The sequence below is a fragment of the Nothoprocta perdicaria genome, unplaced genomic scaffold (assembly GCF_003342845.1).
Source record: "Nothoprocta perdicaria isolate Ctin4 unplaced genomic scaffold, notPer1 scaffold_122, whole genome shotgun sequence".
Classification (NCBI taxonomy): domain Eukaryota; kingdom Metazoa; phylum Chordata; class Aves; order Tinamiformes; family Tinamidae; genus Nothoprocta; species Nothoprocta perdicaria.
The window spans coordinates 1,362,282-1,385,971 of NW_020454339.1; the positions used below are offsets into that span (position 1 = coordinate 1,362,282).

The following is a 23,690-nucleotide window of genomic DNA, read 5'->3' on the forward strand; positions in this document are numbered from 1 at the left end:
CCTTCCTTCCTGGACTTTTATACATTTATGAATAATATGAAGAAACATTTCCTTCAGATCTAAACTAAGTGCTTGTCTTGGGATTTTTAGGTATTTATTGAGGCTTCTCTGTCTTCCTGTTGGATATTCATTACTGTACTGTAGGTGTGTACTTGCCTTTGATTGGAATGAATTTGGAATTTGGTAGTGAAACTGAAAAGAGAAGCCAGAAATCACTGACTTTCTTTCCTCTACTTTAGCTATAACAAGAAAGTCTTCTGTGCAGATTTAATTTACAGTTCATGTTTTTCCTTTATACTTAAAAAATATTTCTTTGTAAATTTCTGCATGTTATCCTAGCCAAGACAGGAGCAAAAGCTTTGAGTTAGACTGAAAAAGGTGAAAAAGTTATGATAATGGATAAAAAAATAATGGCCTAAAAGCTAAATTAAGTCACAAAAAATGTTTCTTATATTTCCCATTAGCATAGTACTTGTGAGTCTCCAAACCACACTGACGACCCAATATGCTGGAAAAGCTAAGGAAAAACACAGTACTCTGAATTTCCAAATAAAACTTCAGGGGAGATTCTGGAATCACCAGTAACTAACTCTGCACTGTGTTCTGCAATGTGCTTAGAAATAAATAATGACAATTTATAAAATGAAGGTTGTACAGTGTTACTGTGCAATTTTATAGATAATGACATTGATCACATATTTGCAAAAACTAACTCTTCAAGTGTAGTTTTTCAGTTGGAAAAAATACACTTTTTGATAAATTTCAGAATGTTTTTATTTTGTCTTTCTCTTTAAGCTAAAATGAAAGGTTTTTATTTGCTTGTTTAAGTCCTAAGGATGGTAGTGTCTTGTCTGCTGTGTTGCAGTCAGAAGCAAATTCTTCTATCCATGCTGTGACCTCTCAAAAATGGATATTTTTAAAGGAAATACTGACGGATCCTTAAACGACCACTGTCTACAGAAATACCCTAGAGAGAAGGGAAAATTGATGCAGAAAAGATCTTTTCCCTGTAATTTTCTGTATTGCCTATGCTATTATCTAAGAAATTTTGTGTTTGAGTAAGACCTAGCTCCTTTCCACTCTCAATATCCTGCAGAGAAATCGGAGCTCAGTGTTATAACCWGTTAGAGAAAATGCATACGAATTCATAAATTAAATCTTATTGCTTTCTTCAGGTTTAGAAATTGATCTAATCAGCTGGTAAATGTCTTAACTCCCCTTGTCTTCAACAGTGGCTGTATTTCCACTCGTCCACTAATTTATAGCTCAGTTCTTCACTGTGCTTGGCTTTTCCTAAAAAAAGGACCTGAGCTAGAAGAAGGACAATTTATGCTTAAGCAAAGATCATTGMTAATAAGAATGTGGCCAAGAAAAAGAAAGAAAGAAAAAAAGGAAAAAAAAATGCAATATAAATAGATGAACTAGAATAGAAATCAATATATTCTAGAGTGTTGAAAGCATTCTGATTAGACAAAAGCTGATGAGTTGTGAGACCAAATCATTAGATTTCCCTCTATTCCTATTTTTAGGAATACATTCCAAACAAATACAGTGATTAGCCATGAGGGCCTCTATACAGAGTAATCATAAATAAACAAGATGTTCACATTTTACTTTTTTATCTACAGAAAATTCCCTGAGGCTGAAATCTTGATTGTAAAAAGAATTGTTTAAACTTGTGTGGCTTGTGTTCATTTGTATGATAAATTTAAAAATAATATAAAAATAATATAAATATTCCCCTGTGCTCATATGCATTATTCTAACAAGGAAGTATCATTCTTCTGATGTTTAAATATTCATTCTGTCAGAGACTTTAAATCTTAYTTTAGGACTAAAAATATGAATTACCCATACTCAGAACTAATATTTGGGTTTTCTGACTAGAAGGTGATGTTACTATTGAAACTATWCCCATGATTATTTTAAAAATTGGAATACTGCATGAAGAAAATTGCATAATTTTAAAATAACATGGATAGRGTTGGCTATTTAACTGTAATTTTCTTAGCTTCTATTAATATGAAGTACAAATAGACCCTTGACCATTTTAATAATTTTCATTATTTTAGACAATAATGCCACATGAATTGAACAGCATGTGAGCCTGTTAAACTTTGCATCTTTTTGAAACTCCTCAATATGAGCAGGTTGCATGCTTCAAACAAAATTACTGAGAAATCCAACCATGAATTTCTTCTTTCTGATGTCTGCATACTCAGCACTGGCAACACACATATACATCATGGGTAAATCTGTAATTTTGCCACCATATTGTAAGCTTATCTATTTGAATGAAACTGAAGTGAATGAGAGGTGATTGAGGATGTAATTTTAATATATCAACCAAGATAAACAGTAAACTGAAACTGCATCTGTGTTATGGCACTGGGCTGAATGCCATAATACAATTTTTGCACCTGCTGAGCAGTTAGGAAACTATTTTCCTATTACAAAGTGAAATGCATTTGAACTTGAAGGCAACTCAGAGAAGTGGGAGGCCGACAGGATTCCAGTAGGCTCCACATGGGTACTTCCATGACTACTCAGGGTAGGAGAAGATGCAGAAGGTCCCGGACCTTGGCTGGCCTGGTCAGCTGCGGCATCCAGGTGTCTTCTGTGTGGCCTTATGGAGCCAAGAGCTCCTGTGAAAGAAGACCAGCTCCACATTCATGGCTTAAGAGGAGACAGGAGACTTCTTCCCCTGGGACCACCATGGTTCCCCTCCATACAACTCAGTTTACACATTGCTTTCTAAATGGTTTTAATGGGGAAGTGTGTGTAAGCATGTTATGTTTAGAAAGGAAGGCAGCATTATTGCTAGTATACGGAGAGAATCAATTTTAGTTCTTCTTAGTGTTGGAGGATGTAGGATACAAAATCATTATTAAATTAGAGAGCTCTGCAATTTTCTACTTTTGGCATTCTGTGATTTATTATGCATATTAATTAAACAGTGGGACAAGCTCACCAGCTACATGGTGCCTAAATGTGTGGTGTATAAGATAAAGCTACATTAGGAAGAAAGGAACAGAAAATAATTTTCTGGAGCTACTGTAAATCTGTTAGCCACAGGCAATCTAGCAATTAAATTTCACAATAAATTCGTTAGCTCTAGGAGAACAGATCTTAAAGCATTGTATATATGAATGTTTCTGCCATTGGATAAACTCTAATAACTTGAAATTTATCACTCTTTTTGCATTCTGTAGCTATATAAACATCCACATTTATCAAGGCCTGAATTTGAAGATACCATACATTTTGTCATTTCTCCATTCAAAATAAAAGTGGTAGTGAGGGCTTTTTCTATCCCTTCTACCTCTGCCAGAAAAATGGAAAAGCGAACCATTTGTTCTTATTTGGTAGAAACAATTTTTACTCTTTCTCCTGCTGCTTTAGAGGATACCCAAGTTAGAATTGCGATTAGTTTACATGCATGGAGGAAAGAAGTCGCACAAGATCTTTTTCTTTTATTCTTACTCAGAGGGAGAGGGCAGCCTTACTCTTCCTCCAGAGTGGTGGAAGTAAAAAGTCTAAGTCTGGGGTTGATGGAGAAAGTAAGTATATTTTTCCCTGCCCTCTGTGATGAAGGAAAGAGAGGCAGTGCAAGAATAAGCTATGTCTGTAGGTCTGGCAATAGCTATAGACCAGCTTTTGAGGGTGACTTCTCCAGTCATACTTGCCATGTCCAGTTTCTGTATTCCCACAAGATGGAGGAGGCAAAATAGCCATCTGGATCCTGTTGTGGTTTTTTTTTTTTTTTTTTTTTTTTTTTTTNTTTTGTTTTGTTTTCTTAAAGGCTCCACTTTGCCTACAAAGAGTGACCATGTGTTGACAAATATGTAAGAATTTCTCCATTTTTTTTTTCTCCACTATATGGTAAATATTCAGCTGGAACTGWACATGTATTTTTAAGGGAGACTAAAAGTGTTAGTGAACTATGAACCTGTTTATTTCCTTCTATTGTAAAAGATATAAAAGGACATAAAAAGTCTTTTTATTTGAATATATTAAATTTGCTTATTGATGTTTCTTTACTAAAACAATAAAGAGAGATTTTCAGTGGTACATGTTTAATCAATTTGCATTTACTACTCATACTTCAGGGAAGAATCAAAACAACAGCCAAAGGTTATGGCCACCCAGTATTTTCCAAAGATTTTTTTGAAACATCCTTTTTCCATTCTGTTCTATAAAATCAAAGATTTTAATATTCAGTAGGAATTTCTTTTGGGTAGGGAATTTTCTCTCATTTTTTTTTCTTCTACACACTGTATTTTAATGGTATTTTACAATGTAAGAAACCATAGAATCAGCTGGAGTTCACTTGTTTTCCTTTGTACAAAAAATGAAACTATATAAGGTTTAAAACAGCAATTGGTATTTGTTAAAGAGAAACACCATCAATGTCTATTAAGGTTTCAGTGGTAAATAATGTGTGTTTTATTTTCTTCCAGAAGATTCTGTTAAATATTTGAGGACTTTGAATCAAATTATCTGACAGCAGATACTAGATTATTACATTTGAGTTTTTTGCTTGATTACTGGTTAATATTGTTTTCTTAAATAATAAATGGATGTACTAGATAAAAAGTATGGCAATTTTTTCAACATCATTAATCGCTTCTGATTCAGAAAATGATGGAGGAATAGGTGCTCTGTGGCTGCAACTTAGATTTTTGAGGAAGGTACTGCCATTTCAAAGAAGTCACAGCTGTAGCATAGTCATTTACGGAAAAAAGTGTTGAGGAAAAGGAGTGGAGAAGACCAAAGCAGAGAATATAATTAATTATGGAAAATAGTGCTTGGATATCATTCCTTTGAAACTAACATTTAAAACCAGCAGTCTAAAATTGGGAATAAAAAGAAGGCATAACACACGCTCTGCTTGGATGAGCGTTATGTTTCATGCCTGTGAGGATGCCTATTTGTGGATAGTGAAAACTCTGTATTTTATCTGGGATTTGGCAGAATCTGGTGGAGTGCCTAAGTAAGAGACCTACTTTCCAAAAAGGGATTTTTTTATCAGCTGAACTTACACACAAAAACTTATCACTTCAAAATTATAAAAATATGAAAAGGCAAGATTTACTGAAAACAACTTTTTAAAGTTGTTAAACTTTTTAAAAACTTTTTTTTTTTTAATTAGTTCATTTTGATTTTTTTCTTAGATATTTAAGTAGAAGTAGTAGTAATAAATCTCCCAGTTTACCAACTCCATTTTTTTCTCTCAACATTTATTCTTTTCCTTACTTTATTTGCAAGAGAAAAAGAAAGTAGGAAAGGGCAGAAGAAAGAAGGAGAAAGAAACGAAATTGAAAGGGTTTGTTGGCTAATTTTTTTTAGGAGAAGGTTACTAAAGAGCAGATCATTGAAAAACCTCCTTTAGCCTCACAAAGTCTGTATTTTGYTTTGGAATGCATAGATATATATGCATATACATATATATTATATAAACTTGTTTCCAAACATAATGTTAAATGTCTTTTTTTCTTCACAATTTTATGAGCTTCTATGAGGCTACTCCACTGATGTTAAAATAGAATTTAGATTCAGGGATTTCAGCAAAGTCACCAAACACAGAAAATTAAAATACACATCCCACCATGCACAGCAGAGTAGAATAGAAAGAGGTCAATCTGTCTAATCTTTGTTATTCCTATAAAAAAGCTTCCAGTCAAGTGAAATTGTGGTTGTAATGATATGCTTATAAAGCTTAACTGATTGCTGTATGAGTTATGTGGTCCTTTCTAAAACAGTCATTTATCTCCATTTTGGCACAGTATGCATGCTACTACAACAGGACCTAACATCCTACTGGTTTGGATGTCTAATTTCCACTATAATGTATGATACAAACTTGCCCATTAATTAATTAATTCTCCTAATTTCTTAGGTGAAGAAAAAGCAGGAAAATCCTGCTACTACATCATGATAAAAGCAGATGTTTTCGAGACCAAGCCTCCTGAGTGCATTCCGTCTCCATGCCTTTTCTTGCCAGCAGGTTCATATGTATTCTATAGCAGTAAGATAGGACTGCAAGTTATATAACCATATGTGACTGTAGCTTTCATCTCATTAGGTTAAAAGCTAGCAGCATCAGTGGCATAGGCTAAACTTATAAGTAAAAACTTGGAGTTTTTACTTATAAGTAAAAGTTGGAGTATATCAACCAGTGTTGCAAAAAGCTGGAGTATATCAATATTGTAAACATTATGTAGTGCAGACATATCCAAAGTATCTGATATATTTTATTGCTGCTGGCTTACACTATCATTATTCCTTCTTCTACCTTCCTGTGCCTCTGAGCAGGAAACTTATGGAGCATTTTCCTTTAGTAATATTTCTTCTTGTAATAGGCAAAGGAACTAACGTGCATGGCAAGCTGCACAACTGCACATTGCAACACCATTTCTGCTTTCATCTTTTCTTCTTTCTTGAGTCACAGAACATGTTTCTGAGAGGTAAAAAGTCTTGTTTTGTACTGAGTAAATTCAGTGATGTATGAATAAATAACATTTTTTAAACCTGCTTCAGTATGTATAATTCTGAACCATTTACGTCAAATCTGAGGCAGCAATGTAGTTTGTAATGGCATTTTCTGGCCATTATGGTATTCCTGTTTAAGTCTTTAATCATACAGAATATTGTCTAGTTTCTTCAGCAATCTCAGTGAAATTAATGTCACTGCTTCCAGAGTTAGGTATTACAAATACAACTAGGATAAAAAACACTGTCCTGCTCAGGGAACAAACATGAAGATAAACTGAGAGATATCTTCATGGGACTGCTGGGATGTGTTTACAGTCATATCAGCAGGCCAGGTTTGCTTTATTTAAGACATTTTACTTCTGAAACATAAACTTTTCTCTATCCAACAACTTCTGGTTCTTCCTTCAGTGAGTTGCCCTTCAGAAGCTCTGGTTTGATACACCTGTCTGTTTGGGTATAGTTGCTCCACAGCCAGTTTGCCAGGGTGGTTTGACAGGTAGCTTTTGCCTTTGGGCTGACTATATTAGCCTTTAGAGAATCTCCACAGTGCATCTCCGATCGCGATAAAAAATGTAGAAGAAGAAAGAGGCACAAAAAGAAAACAGAAGACTGTGTTGCATGAGGAAATTACTGGAGAAGAACAGAATATGAATTTCTATGCCTTACTTGAAAGCATTTGATTCAGAGAAACTTATCACAGGTTGCTGGGGGATCTGGGAGRAGATGATTTGAGAAGCAAGATTATGGGAGCTTTGGGCTCAATTCCTCAATTCCAGAAGCTGGAGCAAATCATGTAGGGCATGATCAGAGTCATTTAGCACAGAAGAAGGCTGCCATGGAGGGAGTGATGTGGAGAGGAAAAGAGTGTGTTGTTGCTAATCACTGCCAGTACTTAAATTTTTAGGGCCATACTTAAATGTGGATGACTGGTTTCAAACCCTCATCAGCCTCTCTTCAAGAGAAGGTTGAGACTCAGTGTTTCTCAGCCCTGCTGAAGGCAGTATACACTAGGATAATTGGATTTATTTATGTGGTTGGAAAACAGCTATAAATTAACCTGTGAGATACTACAYGAAGGAAGATTTCTGCTTGGCCAGATATAGGTACCTGATGAAGCCACTCACCAGTTTGGGTGACCTATGTCCAGGTCAACAACACAAATGTATAATTTTGCATTTATGTCCTAAGTAGTTATATAGCTTCTTTTTGGCAATATTGTCTTCATTCACTTAAATTACAAAAGGAGGCTACAAGTATTTGGTTTCTCTGCCAAAAAAAGTCTGTGAGATATATGACTTCTTTTTACAAATAGAGTGGATAGAGAAAGTTGAAAGTAAACAAGGAGAAGAGTTATGGAAGCTGAAAGACAATATTGTTATAAGAAGATGGGATGAATTCTGGCCTGTGAAAATTTGGGCTGTAAATTAGAAAGTTCCTAGCCATCCGATGTWCTGAGTCAGCATTTCAACAGGAGTAGTGAGGAGGAACATGCTACTTTTTAAACCATGCTTACTTTATCCATGGCAAAGATTATTGCCCCCCTGATTTCCTGTCTGTCAGGAGTTGCCTTCTCCTTCAAGTTATTAAGAATTAGATATTATCATTAAGGGCTTAAATATCCATAAGGTACATGAAACATTAAGTAAGTGTGAAACAAAGTAAAATAAATTTTAATGTAATAAGTAGTTGAAACTAAAACTATAAATTTTAGAGATATCTTCAAACTATCTATTTAGCCTTTGATTCGGGTCAGTAACTGAATTTGTTTACAATCCCTTCTCAGGTCACAGTTTAGCTATGATTACAAGAGTAACAATATACTTTTGTTTAGCATTTCAGCTGGTGGAATTAACCTTTAATTAACCTCTCAGTTGATGCTGTCAGAATTTGGTAGATGAGAAAGATGAGTTTTACTTATGCCAGCTGTTTCTTCTAATTCCTTTTATATATACCTATATGTTTTTGTTTCAGGGAATAGAGAAATATTATTTAAGAGAACTTCTTGGAGCTGATACATCTTTCTGTAGTAAAGAAGGGGCCCACAGAGATTTTTCACATTCAGAAAGGTCTATGAATCCTTGGAAAGTCCAAAGTAAAAGAGAAACATGGTGAAATTTAGGGTCAATTTATGAAAAAAAAAGTTTTTGCTGCAAGATTTTAGAACTATTTTGATTAATTCATTTTGAAAAACACTGGAAATACACCTCTGAGCATTATGTCACAATGATTTCTGGGCACCTTCGAAAAGAAAAAAAAAGTTCAATAAAGACCTTTAAAGAAAAAGATGGAGTATAGCTACAGAAATAAATTTTGTCCATTTCTCTAATAATGTAATATTTACTCCAACATTTCTGGCCAGGCAGGCCAGGTCTTGTCGGCTCATGTGCATGGGCACAGCAAGAGCAGTGCTGCGGGGAAGTGACAGACATGCTGCACATGCTGGCACTGCTGGCACTGCGTGTGGGATACGGGCTGGTAACACCAGCACTTCCCTGAGCTACCACAGAAACTGGAGCACAGGAGCAAGGCAAATTCACCCAGACTCTTCCCTCTGCCTTCTTTGCCAAGGACAAACCAAAGAAAAGGATGGATGAGCTGCAATTTGTAGCATTGATGTCCTATCAAGGACATGGAAGGATGAGTGTCTGTTGGGRTTCCTTCCCTTTTTCTTGTGGGTGGTGATTTTTATTAATATTCTTCAAATATTGTAGTTTTTGGCTTGACTGCATGCTGTTTGCTCTAAATAACTGATACTCACCACTGTGCACAAGCCATGTTGGTCAGATCAGATTATATACATCCAAAATATTTGCCTTCCTCATCCAATAAAATTAACTCTCACATTTACAGAGAATTGAAGAAAACATGATGGTTTTCATTTTTGAGGGTAAGAGCCTTTGGCAATTAAGGAGCAAGAGCAGATGAAGGGAAAATGGAWTTTTTTGGATAATATTTATAATTCTGTGTTTCTTCAAAGCATCAATTGTCAAAAAATTAATTTCATGAAAAATTTATTGACTAGATATAGAATTCAAACTGTATTTTCCTCTCCAACACCCACACACAGCTAACACATGTTCATTTACATTCCTGGCTGCATATTTTTTKATTAGAAACTTGTCTAGTTCATATCTCTTTCAGACCCTTATATTCAGTGGAAGTCTTACTGTTGACACACTAACTGGAGAAGTTCTTCAGGCTCATTTTGCTTTTAGGGAGGGATCTAAAGAAGAAATTTGAACACTAACAGACTATTAAAAGATTAAGCAGTATCCTGTAATATGTAAGATAAATAATAAAGCAGGCCAGTGTGGAATTTTCTTTCTTCAAGTTTTACTCTGCTGCTATTTCTCAATTAATGTGAAATAGCAATCAAAGGAAAAACAGCTATATTATACTTATAACTGCAGATTAACATTGTTGATATTTAACACTAAATTCATAGGATGAAAAAAGTTACTTTTGCTTCTTCAAAAGTAACTGCTTCTTCAGAAGAATTATTTATATCTGAAAATTATATTTATAGTTCTGAGAAAAAATAGGTTAGCTGATCTTAAATATGTTAAAATATAATTTTAAACTTTAGCTATACTTTTGAAACCAATGAAAATATTTTTTATTATATAGTTAAAAGCAATATAAAAACTTCTTGATATTTTCAARCTTAAATAAAAATCCATGGACTCATTTTGGAAACATAAATATTTTTGCTTGGCAATTTTGAAATKAAAATCTCTCAATGAAAAATGAGATTTTCATTTTAAACTTTGCCAATATTTAGAATAAGAAAAGAGAGAAAGCAGAAAACAGAAACAAAATCATTATTTCACTTAATTTTCCTTTTTTGGAGGGCTCTAAGTTCTCAACTTATTTCAATGTCTTCGTACTTAAACAAATATAAAATTGTTATAGTTTATGGTGAACACATATTTGAAAATGAAGCCTCTGGTTTTAGAGAAAATACTGAGTTTTTCTCATCAAGATCATTTGTTACTTGAACCTTCTTGTTGACGATAGAGACAAAAGGGAATAGAGACCTCTACAATTTAAAAATAGCTTATTCTACTAATGTCATGGCAATATAGAAACATTGAGAGTACTTAAATTCATAGTTTTCTGGAATCATGGATTCYGTGGTCTCATTTAATTAACACTACAGAGAGTGCTACTGAAAGACAAGAATACAAATATTTCAAGAAATGTTATCTATTTTACACTCTAGTCTCCTAATTGCTTATAAAAGTGAGTCTTAAAAGGAAATATTTGCAGTGTTTCCTGCCATCAAAAAAAAAAAAAAAAAAAAAAAAAAAAGAACTTCATTTTGAAAAGAGAAATTGCCAATATTATTGACAATGCTGAGCTTCTCTAAAAATTTTTGACCTACACCTGAAGACTGCAGCAGTGGTGGCTATTGGATCAGTTGAGATTTATAGTACTATGTAAATAGTAATGTACTATGTACATATAGTACATGCTGCTGTATCTTATTATGCCTAAATATATATGATCAGCTAATGTATCCTCAAAGCAGATCTGTACAGTGAAAGAGGTGACAACCCAACATAGCCATGATACAGGCTTTAGGACTTTACTTTTGGATTAGTTCTCCTAGGTCTGATGCTCAGCAGCAGATGGAGTATATCAGAGGCTTTCTTGGAGCATCTGATATTCCAATTTAAATACAGCTAAAAGGACATGAGTTTATATGGCTCAAGATTGCTCTGAAATATGAACCAAAATGTGCTAAGTGAGGAGAATTGGGAGAATATCTTCCACAGTGTGCTTCTGAGCTGAGCTGAAACAGTAATTGAGATGAACCTTGAAAGCATAATTCAAGGAAGAATCAGAAGAGACGAATATCAGAAAAGTTAGGTATTTTGCAGTATTGTTTTTGAATTTGTTCTGCAATTTGTATTAATTACTCACCTTGACATAAGTTATAGAACTGGGTAACTTCATTCTGCATTTGTGCTTATTGCTTATTTGTCATTTAAATGAAAACGGCAGATGTTTCACTTTGGCTACTTCAGTCCAGATAGCAAATGATATAAACTGGGAAAATGTTCCGATTTACATTAACCTTGACTGTGTCAAATTGTCTCCGATGCCTCTGATAGATTCTTTCGTGAACACTTTCCTGTATTCTTCCAATAGCTCTCTTCTATTAGACAGCAGAGATATTCATAAGGGAAAACATTTGAAAGGAGATCCTGCACAGAGGTTGTTTACCAAACACTATGTCAGATTGAACTTCATTACCATACTATTCTGGTATAATATCACCACCCCTAATTGCCACATGATTACATGTTTAATGCATAAAATATCAGTCATTACCAATAAGCATAACTTGGCTGTACTTCCCAAAACTAATACACATCAGCATATAGACACAGAACAAAGAACTACATCAAAATATTTGTTCTAAAAGTAGCTGCAAAATAAAAAAACTAATTTTATTATTTGCCTGTTTTAAAGATAAGGAGAGAAAATTATACTTGATGTTTATACTTTTATTTGTTTAATTTTTGTAGCTTGTCAAAGGAAGTTGTTTTGGAACTCTGGAAACTCTCCCATCAAAACTGCAGAAAATCCAGTTATCTATCATCACAGAAGAAGACTGTGAAATTCTTAAAATTCCATGTTCAGAATATCTGAGAGTCAGAGAGGTAAACTGCAATAATATTATGAGTTTTTGTTCTTTTGAGGCATTTTCTCTTGTATATAGTTTATCTGCAAACTTAAATAACTCTGTAATCTTTTGTTTTATTTTGTTTTGAGTACTTTCAACTAAAGTCTCGGATTCATTCCACCTAAAATCCTTCTAGTTACATTTAGACTGCTTAGCCCAGCGTAACCCTTATCTTCTTCACAAAATAAACCCCTAAATCTAGTTTAAACTGATGCAATCTGACCTTTCAAACTCATCATCCTCTTGGAGATCAAAACGTAATGGATATGTGCAACTTGTATCCATGGATTACTACAAACTGTTTCTGCTGTGAATTTGCTCTGCTTCCCTGCCAAGCACATTAACAAGACAACACCTAGTTCTCAACCTCATCAGTACTCACCTGACACCTCACAAATTGCCAAGTGCCAGCTCAAGCACTGAAAACTTAAAGTCTCTGCAGAGCTTTAACTTAAGCTGAAAATTAGCAGTAGTGTTCCTACCTGTGGCTAAGCAAAAGACATGAAAAATTAATGTTTTATGGAGTGCTAAGAAAGGTTGGCTGAAAGGTTTGCTAGTTGTTACTCATTTCCCAGCTGAGCTTGAACTCATGAACTCCCTGATTTAGAGTATACTTCCATGAACTTTTTCACTAGCAGTAAAGTTAAAAGACAGAGATCCCTCCTCTCACCTCCTTTTCCTTGCCTCTCTTCCCTTTCTTTTCTTTCTTTCTTTCTTTTTTTTTTTTTTTTTTTCCCCAGTTAATCACCCAGCTACCAGCACAGTCTCATAAGAATCTGTACTGGTACAAGTGTAAGGAAGGGGCAAATGTGTCATGAAATGAAAGTCAAACTGGCTGGGGGAAAGCAGGATTTTCCAAAACTGACCGCAGGAGATAAAACATCACTGAATGTTGTCCTGGGATTTCAGATATATTCACAGACACATTTCATTTGGGATTTAAGCTGATACACTCCAACACAGGAATTAAGCTTCAGACTCACATATCCAGCTTCAAAAATTTTCACAGTAAAAAAAAGCAATTAAAAATAAAACCCACTGAAACTAGGAAAAAATCTGTATATGATAATAACCTTATAAATTATCTGTGCTAAACAGGAAAATATAATTCTTAGTAGTGGGGTTATGAGGCACTTTTTTCTTTCTCAAGCTGAATTATTGCACAATAGAAACATTCACATGCTCAAAGACCCAATGAGTTAAGACCAATAACAACAAAATACCAATGGCTCTCATGGGAAATTCTGCTCAAGTACACATTATATACTCTGTTTTTTTTGTGCACAGCACAATAAGTTAGTCTCCCCTAGTTTGTACAGCAAGAAAACTCAACATGGTGATGGCTCAGAAAAAGTGAGACATCTTCCTCCAGACTCTCAGTGCTGAACTATGGATACTCCAAAAAATGTATTTGAGCTAAGGTGGCTCTTCAAATTGTGTATTAGCTAAGGAGTCTTCAAAGTTGACTGAATTTTCAGCTTGAGAAAGAAAATCCATTTCAAGATTTGGCTTCATCTTATGATTTGTAATTCTCTTTATGCAGAAGGCACATAAGATCTCCTAAAAGCACTAAGATATCAAGATATGTCTGAAAAGAGACTATAATTTTTCTCTTTATGGCTCCTATCCATTAACATGCACAGTGCAGTATTTATTGCATGGACTAAAAATGTAATTGATGGACTTAGGGAAAGTAGGAAATACTTGCATAGAAGGTATGGAACTTATATTCATTTCTAAAGAAGGAAAACAGAAATATAGGAGATGGTGACCTTCCAAAGTGCATGAAAATTAATTTTATATCAATAATTGAGATTGAGAGACTGAAGAAAAGCTTTCTTTGAGATAAACCTCATACTCTTTAAGGTGCTGATTTTTTTTCTTGTTCTGACTTTCTATACGGTCTATTTATCATTTTTACTCTTTTCTTCCCCCTTATGATTACCAGAAGCTGTTACTTGCTAAAAGATAAGGCAATGTCTGATAGTCAGAGGTCAAATTATAAAATTAATTTCCTGCCATTTCATATTATCCTGTAAAATAATGTATTTTCTATAATATGGCACTTTCTGATCTTTGACTCACTTTTTTTCATATTAAAAATTCAAATGAAACCCTCTGTACTGACAAGTGACTTTGGGGTATCACAAATAACATTTTAAACATTGTCATGTTTAAGGATCTCAATATTAAGGTGCTTTAAAAAACTATGTTTACATGTTTGGTATGTGACAACCATTTTAGGCATCATTTTATTGTTTCATAAGTCGTATGTTTTTATTTGCTAAACTGAGTTTGAACACTTCAAGGGGTCAGCTGCCACAAGTTGAGACTGAAGTCCCTGAAAAGGTACATAAATAGGAATATAAAGTTTAAAGAAGAATTTTTAAGGCTATATTAGAAATGGTTAGTATTTTTTGCCATGTTCTCTTAATGATAAACTTGATACTTCTAAAAACTTTCTTTGTTCTACAGAATTTTAAATAAACAAATGTTACAATTTATTTATCTTCTTTCTTTATTTTTAAATGCTAACACTTTTCTATTTCCTTTACATGTTGTCTACTGTTACTATTTGAACATCTTTCAGGATGTTGCTAAGAGGGAACGAAGTGATAAAGAAGAACTAATTCGGAGCTGCTCATATTATCATGCCTGGCCACAGCTGTACATACTCCAGTTAGCACCTCATTTACAATGGAGACAGTTTCCTGCAGGCCATGGTTAGTTAGCTTCCTTCTGATTTTTTCTTATTGTTGTTAATGTGTTACTTTACAAAACAGTATTTTCTTTGTGTTCATCTAAAGAAGGATTTCTATAAGTACTTGTTTTTTTACACTATTATGTGGGTTTTTTTAATTCTAACTTAATTAAKAAAAAATGCCTTTTATTTAGTTTGTTTAAAAATGAAACTTTTAATTGAGTATCTAGTACTGAAATGAATTATATCTATGATCTGCACAGAAATGAAAAAGTAGAAATATTATCAGAAGCTTTTAATTAATTAATTGTTTAAAATGATTATTATCCTATGCATAGCATTAAATGCTGCCTACCTGATGTATTGGTGCATATGCTCAGTCTGTATTAGTATGATCTTTGAAAAGTCATCTAAATTCAATAGAAAATATGCAATATAACCTCATTAGAAATCTATATCTTTAATTTGATTTATGTAATTGCCCTTTTTGAGGTGAGTTTATTGCAGTAATGTTTTAGAAAGACTTCTATTAGTTTTGGGACACGCAATTGCCTCACTAAAACAGTTAAGTTCAGCTAGATGTAGATAATTCTGATCAGCATCATTGGTCAAAGACAGCTTGCTTAGATTATAGGCTTTTTTTTTTTCTCTACTCTTATTTTTTGTATAGTAGATGAAAGAATCTCTAGGCTCAGGGCTGTACATAGTTTGTACACTTGTAATAGCACTCATACTTGGTCCTATCCATCAGGTCTCTTTATAGTGGTAAGTGAGGTTATTAATTTTGGTTTGTAATTTCAGTCAATAATAAATCAGCAATAATCATGGTGAAAAATAAAATTGAATTTGCAAGCAGGCCAGAATTAACTTCATTACTTCTTTACTATTTGCTTTCCCTCCTGACTCTCTGTACATGCTAAGGTTTTCTAAACTTTTCTTCAAGATCATGCCTCTTCTCTACCCAGGGATGTGGTGCGCTACACCCTGCATGGATTTAATATTCAGTTTGATGAAATTTAAACCACTTATTGCTCCCTAATCCAATAGCTGATCATCAGATAACAACCTTACTTTTAGTTCTTATAGCCAGCAAAATATATTCAAATTGCATGCAAAGATGAAAGCAAGCATTCCCAATTGGAAATATGTAATATGTATATACAAACATAAGTATATGATATACGTACACAGACTGGACACAGATCAACCCAAGCAGAAACATGCCAAACTCAAACAGAAGCAAATGGTACTCAAGGCTTCATCCTATTCTTCTCTGGCTGGTCAGGATAAGAACCCAGCAGTGGAAAATGCATGTGAATATATGATGTGCATTAAATACTCTGTGTAATTGTGTAACAGCACAATTATTATGTGCAAGGTCAGGCAAAAACATGTTTCTAACCATGTTGCAGTAAGCAGTTTTGCCTCTTCTGCTGTGAAACTATAAGAAAAGATTACCTAGGCAGGTCCACCTTAAGACAGACTAACACAAAATTTAAAGGAGAACTAAGACATACTTGAGCAAGTAAATCGCTCTGCTGTTGCAGGCATTTAAAAAACTTTTAGCCTTTACGTGTGTTTTTGGCAATCCACATCATCATCCTCAAAGTCCTTTCCAGCTAAGCAGGAGGGGCACTGATTTCAACCAGACTTTTCTAATAAAATTGCTAACCTTGGGCAAAGGTTGCCTTTGGCTTCCAGCACAAGCTGCTTCCAACCTCTAGGGCTCATCAATGCTGCAACAGCAGTGTTAACCCCAGGCATCCCATCTTGCTACCATTGCAATCTTCCTATTAACATATTTTTTTTTTCCCTCTGTAAAGGTACACTATAAAATTGTACTGAGAAGGAGCTGTGATTAAAGCCTTTGGTCTTTCCCATTAGATGACTAATATTAGTAATATGTGAGCAATGGAGTATATTTCCTGCTAGAAGGTCAGTAAGTGAGTTATATAATCATTAGTTTATCTTGAGCACAAGCAAAAATACCTGCTTGTGCATGTGAAAAAGCAGCTTGCAAATATGTACCTATCTCCAGTTCCCATAAGCAGAAGTAGGTATTTTTTTGGAAAGAAAATAGATAAATGGGGAGAAATGGTTTCATATATTAGAGAACACGTACAGCAAAATCATGAGCTTCTTGTAAAATATTAACCACTTGACATCACTTGCAAAGAATGGAGCATTGGCAAGCACAGTTTAAGTGTGCATGKTTTTATTTAGGTTACAGAATTCTGCATTCACCTTGCTCTGTTCCCTTTCTAACCTAATTTCCATTTCTACCTGCTGTCTTTGTACATCTGCCTCTCAATTAAACCTCACACCTGCAGTGGCTTCAGTTTACTGACCACAGCCATTAACCCATTATAGCTGAGGCCATTGAGTTTTTCTGTGATTTAGAAGTGCAAAAACAATGAAATGATTGTTTGTTMCGTATAGGCCTGGTAGACAGCATACCTTATTGACAAAACATCCTCCCCAAAACCTTTACTGTGGAACAATCCCATAACTACATGTAAAACATTCTTCTATGTAATCAAGCATCTTTAAAATCATGACTGTCATTATATCACAGAGGCACAGAGCAATAAAGGAAGCACACAAACCTCTGGATGAAGATTGAGAGATTAATTTCCTTGAGAACTAGGTCCTAATATTTACTACCTTTCAATCAATGAATTGAGAACTCCTGAAATTTTTACATTACAAAGGTGGAACAGGATAAATTTTTGGCAAAGGTACATTTTTTTTCAAGAGATTTTAATGAACCTATGCACAGAGTACTGCCAGAAAAGCCTTGGATTCTATTTGAGGTGATTTGTAACTACTTTAAAAAGCAAGTTTAAAATATTTATTGACCCTTTACATTTGAAACAGAGTTAGAACATATTCTGCCTAGAACTGTAAGGATTGATATCAGTGATGCCTGAGTGCAATTCTGCAGTTCTGTTGTTTATCTCCTAAAACTGGAGAATTCCTATTATATTTTGTGAGATTAGGACTTTGCTCAGTGTCATTGTAAGAAGTTTCCCACTGTGAAGTAGAGCAACTTGATGGTTAGCTGCTGGCCTTGTTCAAAGGGGCCTGCTGTGATTTCGCATTGCTCTCACAGCCTAATTGTCCAAATACCAAATGTAAGGTGCTATATAAATGTAAAATATTATTGCAGTATACTCTGCTTAATTGGGACAGGTTTTTTATTGAATACCTCCCAGGTAAGTAATTTAACCTCATGATAGTAGATTGTAATGGCTTCTTTTTAATTGACTGATATTAGCATAAATTCTGCATAACAACTATATATACGTATGTAGCTAGTGCCAAATAGTTGAATAGTGTTTTGATAAAAACAAATCTTAAAGAAATAGGCTGATATTCTGGATCCTTTAAACAAATAGCAAATCATTCTGTGTGGACTGGGACTCTGCCTCTGATTTTTGAGCACTTCAGTTTTCACAAATTAAAATATAAATCCTTTATAGAGAACAACAAAGTCCAAATAAAGATCATGGAATTTACATGATTCTATTTACATGGTTCTATTTACAATTTCAGGCTCATGCATCAGTGCAACTGATAAAGAAGTTGAGTAATTTTTCCCCTTTCCTTTCCTGGGGGTCCCTAGGTTCATTCACTACAATAACACTTCCACCTGTACCATATTTATTGCAATGCCTCCTCAACTGTGTCTTAAAATCTTTAAAAGGGCATACAGCCAGAGGGGTTAATGCTAACAACATTAGTATGMTGTTCAAAAGGGAAGTGAGTCACAGCTGAGATTCTCGGTGTGTGTATTTCATGACAAAGCTGGTTTAAAAGCCTCATCTTCAGGGGAGTTCCATAAATAGTTGCTGTTGGCAGATGAACGTGAGCATGAGCAGTTTTGGATGGTCTTATTGCTGAAGCCACTATATTGTGAATCAATAGCTTAAAGACAACATAGTAAGCTATTCCTGATAAATTTAGATGTTGTTTCTCAGTTTCTGGATGAGAACTCCTTAATGGAAGATGACAGGCACCCCCTAAAGTCTTTGAGGATGCTTTCTGGTGATGTCTTCTAGGAGTGGAAGGAAGGAATTGCATTTCTGTGGTGGAGGTTCTGGATTCAGCTCAGAGACAAGAGCTGAGGGTATTTTTATTTCTCAGTTCAGAGCAGAGCTAGCTGAAGCTTTCCTTCCTGGTTCCATCTCAGTGACAGCTAACAGCACATATTCCTAGCTAAGAACAGGATATGTGTCTCTCCCAGAAATACTTGGTATGAAGGGTAAAACACCAAAGGTGGAGCTTGGTACTAGCTGTGGTGGTGGTAAGTACCGTGCCCGACATGACAGTTACTTCTAGTTGCAATATTTGCAATTCAACATACTCAGTGATTCAACTCCTTAGGCTTAAACACAGTTGGAGTATAGTGTCTTTTCCATCTCATTGTCCAGGGTTATTCTAATTAGCTGGCATAAGCGTCCTCCAGAGCCAGCCTTTTTCCCAGTTTCTGTCTAGATGTCTGTTCTTGACATGTGAACTCCCCAGGGCAAAGACTTTACATGTCTGGAGGAGCCAGCTAGCGCATTGTGGCTACTGCCATAAACACACACGGGTTTTGTTAAAATGGGTGATCTTCAACAGAAGCCACAGCCTTTAGGAGCTCCCAGAGAACTTCTAGCTGGGAGAGAACAGAAAGAAGTGCTGGAGCTGAACTTATTTGAGAAGACAGTTGCATATTTGACAGCAAAATGACAGCTATCAGACCTGAACTCTTTAAAAAGTCTAATCCATAAATAGATACTACTTTTTTGTTTGTTCCCTTGCATATATGTTAACTTAGGTGGGAGTGCATAATGGTGTAAAACTTCTAGYGGATAACACAGAAAATCAAAGTTCTCAGGGGTTTGATAATAATAGGTTTCTTAGTCAGAATTGCCTTACAAGAAATGTAAAGTACAGTGGTGTTCATTATTCTGGAGATAGTTTTAACATCTCCTGAGCTGTTTTCACTGAATACCTCTTACTTTGGCATATTGATAAATATGCCACAGCTTTTGTGCCATCAGCACAAAAAATGTCTGTTTTATTTAAAAGCATAACCTGCTTTTGGCATTCATTAAATTTCTCCTTTCCCAGTCAGGAAATAATTTCTCTAAAGGAATCATAGCCCCACACTTTCATGCAAGTGATAGTTGAAGTTAAATCTTATCTGTCAGATATTTTTTCTTACCTTCTTCCTTAAGTAATTATTAATGGATTGCAAATTGGATAGCCTTAATGACTTCCTAGATATCCATGTATGCAATTTAGAGGACAAAGAGATTTAGTAAAATATCTTTTACAGATATGTTTGAAACTGTGAATTTCTGTGGGACCTTGATCAATAAGTAATCTGTAAATTCCATTTACATGTCCTCTATATTCCACATTGGTTAAAACTTGCTTTTCCTTCAGTTGTCTGTTCTACTGGCAATGAATTATATTTTTGGTGCCAACAGTCATTTCATGCAGTWTAAAGAATGGTATCGGCCTGCTTGTCATTATTTCAAATGATTCTCTTTGTATAAAAAAGAATACATCTATCCATGTGCTCTGTTTGCATTTTTTGGTGATTTTTCATTCTGTTCCATGTTGGTTTTTTTGTGCTGCTTTTTCTCCATTGGCAATTGTACTATTGTCTCTGTGTGAGTGGAGGTGATCCCTAAGGAGCCATCAATATTGTGATCCTTTTCTGTTTTCTTTCATGCTTTTGATATAACATCTGGGAAATGAAACAAAACAAGGTTTCTGATCATTTCAGAGAATCAGCAGCCAAGGAAATAATTATTGTCACAGTGATTATTGACACAACCATTTTTTCTGTAATGTTCTTTGTCCTTGATTTTAGAAAGGACCTGAAGTGTATGAACCTCCCTACCTTCATGTGCACATACCAAAACTGAGCAAAAAAGATGCATTGATCAAAAGAAGAAAGCAAAAGAGCAAGAAGCAGAAGCCAGACAAATTGTAATGACAAAATACTTTTCTTTTTAAACACTAAGAGTAATTAACACTGTAAGAACACTGTATCAAGGAGAAAAAAATTAGAGGCTTCATTGCTTATTCTTCCTACCCAAGGCTGGGACTTACTGCATGGAGTTTTGTGTGACCTTGTTTATAAAGGCAAGAAGCTAGGCAGTAGCAGTGGTAAAAAGGGGAAGATAGCAAATGCCATGGCATTCTGTGCGTAGTGCTGTGGGATCATCATGATTGGAGGTTGTCTAATGAGTTTAAGCTTCTTAAGGGAGATGAAAGTAAATGATAACTTTGTAAATATTTAAGGATTTTAGGAATGAAATCTGAATTTGATTGGCCTGTGATGTCAAAGCTGAAAAAAAAATCTGGATATCTAGGAGCATAAATAAGAAAACTAGAGTTCCAACAGTAGCTTTTGAGTTTCTATATTTGGAATTAGGGCCTTTCATTTGCCTTGAATGCTCAATGAGAAATGTGTCTCTTTTTGCTTCTCTTATGTCTTAACAAGGCCAGTAGAGTGGAGTGTCTTTCCTTAAATATCCTAATATCTAGATCATTATCTATGTGGCTTGGTATTCCTAAATTATCTGTAAAGCTATGTTTGACTAAGCCACTACTAATACCACTCTAATTCTGTTTAACTTTCTWGAAAATCAGAGCTTTTCTGTGAGCAGCCTTTTCAAATGCAAGGTTCTTTCTATTCTATTTCATATTAATAATAACTTGAAACTGGAGTGTAAACTGCATCTCTTGCTTTGAGAAAAAAAAAAAAAAAAGAACATTTTAGTAGTTCTGTTCTTTCCTGAACTAATGTTTCTGTAAAGAATTTTTCTATTTTTAATACTCTGTTAAGTCACTTTGTTTATTAATGATGAAATGATGAATTCTTACCCCTGCCATTTATTGTTTACTTTTTAAAATGGAAATACTGGAATACGTAGTACCAGATATAGAATCTATACCATTTACCTGTCTCAAAATTAGAATAGCTTTCATTATCAAATTTTATTATCATATAAATATTTTCATTAAAATAACATTGATTTGGGGGGCTATATTTAATTATTAAGGTTCTATATAATAAATATATGTACAAACAAAATAATTTAAACACACCAAGATCAGTATAGAAAGTCTGATAAGGTTTTCCCATCTGCAAGTAGAAATCTTCAGATTTCTTGGGAAGAAAAAGAGACATAGACTCATTATTTTCAGCCAAAATAAATTGCTGGCTGCTCATTTACATATAGTAACAGCATATTTTATTTCATGTATAGTGAATAATCTCTGGAAGCCACAGAGCTAGATTCTGGACTTTGTAACAAAGTAAATGTTCTATAAACATTAGGATAATTATAAGAGTTTATTGATGTATTTTTAACGACAAAAGAGATCACTTTATTATTTGCATATTGGTGGCCTTAATAGAGCTAATTAGCTATGTAAATGGAACTATTCTACTGAATTCTGTCTCCAATCACAAAGCGTTGCAAATCTTTGTTGTGCTTTTTTAATATTTACTCTTTCCTGAAAATACATATATTATCTAGTGGTCTCTCACATATCCAGGAGAAAAGGGGCAAAGTGGGCCACAGAGGATTTCTTAGAGAGTTTTAAATATCCTGGGCTGTCTTAATGTCTTGTATAGCTGTGTTGATTTCAGATGTGAAGACTTTCACCTATGAATTCATTGCATCCTTTGCAGTGCGATTAATTGGGGAAGAAGAAGAGCATRTAACTCTCATGAGAGACCTGATCTTGCATAAGCTCTCTGCAAGCTGTAGCTCCTTAGTTTACTTAGAGCATCAATGTTTCTTGTGAGACCGTATGGCAGAGTCATCTGCACACATAGGACCATCTATATGAGCAAAAACCAGTGTGGTTTGTCCATTTAAGACAGAAAACCTCAAGTCAATGCCTTCCTGACAGAATATTTGTGGGCAAATATTAACAATGGAAACTGCAATTAATTTCTGTTTGGTAGCTGCTTATGATTTTTCAGTGTGTTTACTCTGACTTCCTATGTAAAACAGACTTAGAGTTTTTTTCTAGTATTCTCTCACAAAGGACATGTGGTTGCACTGAAAATATTTTTGCTAGTGAAAAATATTCAGTCTTCCTCTAAAGACCCTATATAACCTATGTTTTGACAATTTTGCTTCCAAAGCTGATTGGCCTCCTTATTTTAAACAATTTTTTAAAAATCACATCTTTCTGGTTAATGTAATATTCCTATAAGTTCAGCTGGTTATTGCCTGTTATATCAACAAACTCTCTTCTGCACACTGATTTGTTCAATTTCCACTAGCTTGAAACAGCATGTAAATATAATRCTACGGAAGGTAGTAGACTGCAAATATTAATTCAGAAACACTTGTAATAATATATCAATTTGTGATTGCTGGGGAAATCAAACAAATGGCAACATATTTCAGTCTATTGTCACAGATTTGAGAAATGACCAATATGAAAATTTTGCATTTTCACTGTTCTAGAATGTRAAAAACTGCTGTCGGTAATGATCTAGTGTACTGCTGCTTTTGCTAAGGGCTTTATAAATCTGATTAATGATGCTTCCATGAAATAACAACCAAGTGGAACAAACACATTCTTCCCATTTTATTTTTGTGGTGCTGACRTTTGGTGTTGATTAAAAAAAATGTATGTTTCATCTTCTGAATACATGTAATACAATGACTTTGAGAAAATAAAAACAATTATTTCTTTATGTATTATGTATTTGTAATATCTACTATATTTACTTTTAGAGTGATTAATTCAGTGTTTACTTAAAATTAGATAATT

At 34.4% G+C, this 23,690-nt stretch overlaps 1 protein-coding gene across 1 annotated transcript in view; it reads left to right on the forward strand.

Annotated features, from left to right (window-relative positions):
• CNBD1 (cyclic nucleotide binding domain containing 1) overlaps window positions 1-23,690 on the forward strand; it is a 164,204-nt gene that overhangs the window by 123,573 nt on the left and 16,941 nt on the right. The window contains exons 7-8 of the mRNA XM_026054559.1: window positions 12,030-12,164; window positions 14,778-14,910. Coding sequence (XP_025910344.1) covers window positions 12,030-12,164; window positions 14,778-14,910 — 268 coding nt within the window. The remainder of the gene's footprint in view (window positions 1-12,029; window positions 12,165-14,777; window positions 14,911-23,690) is intronic.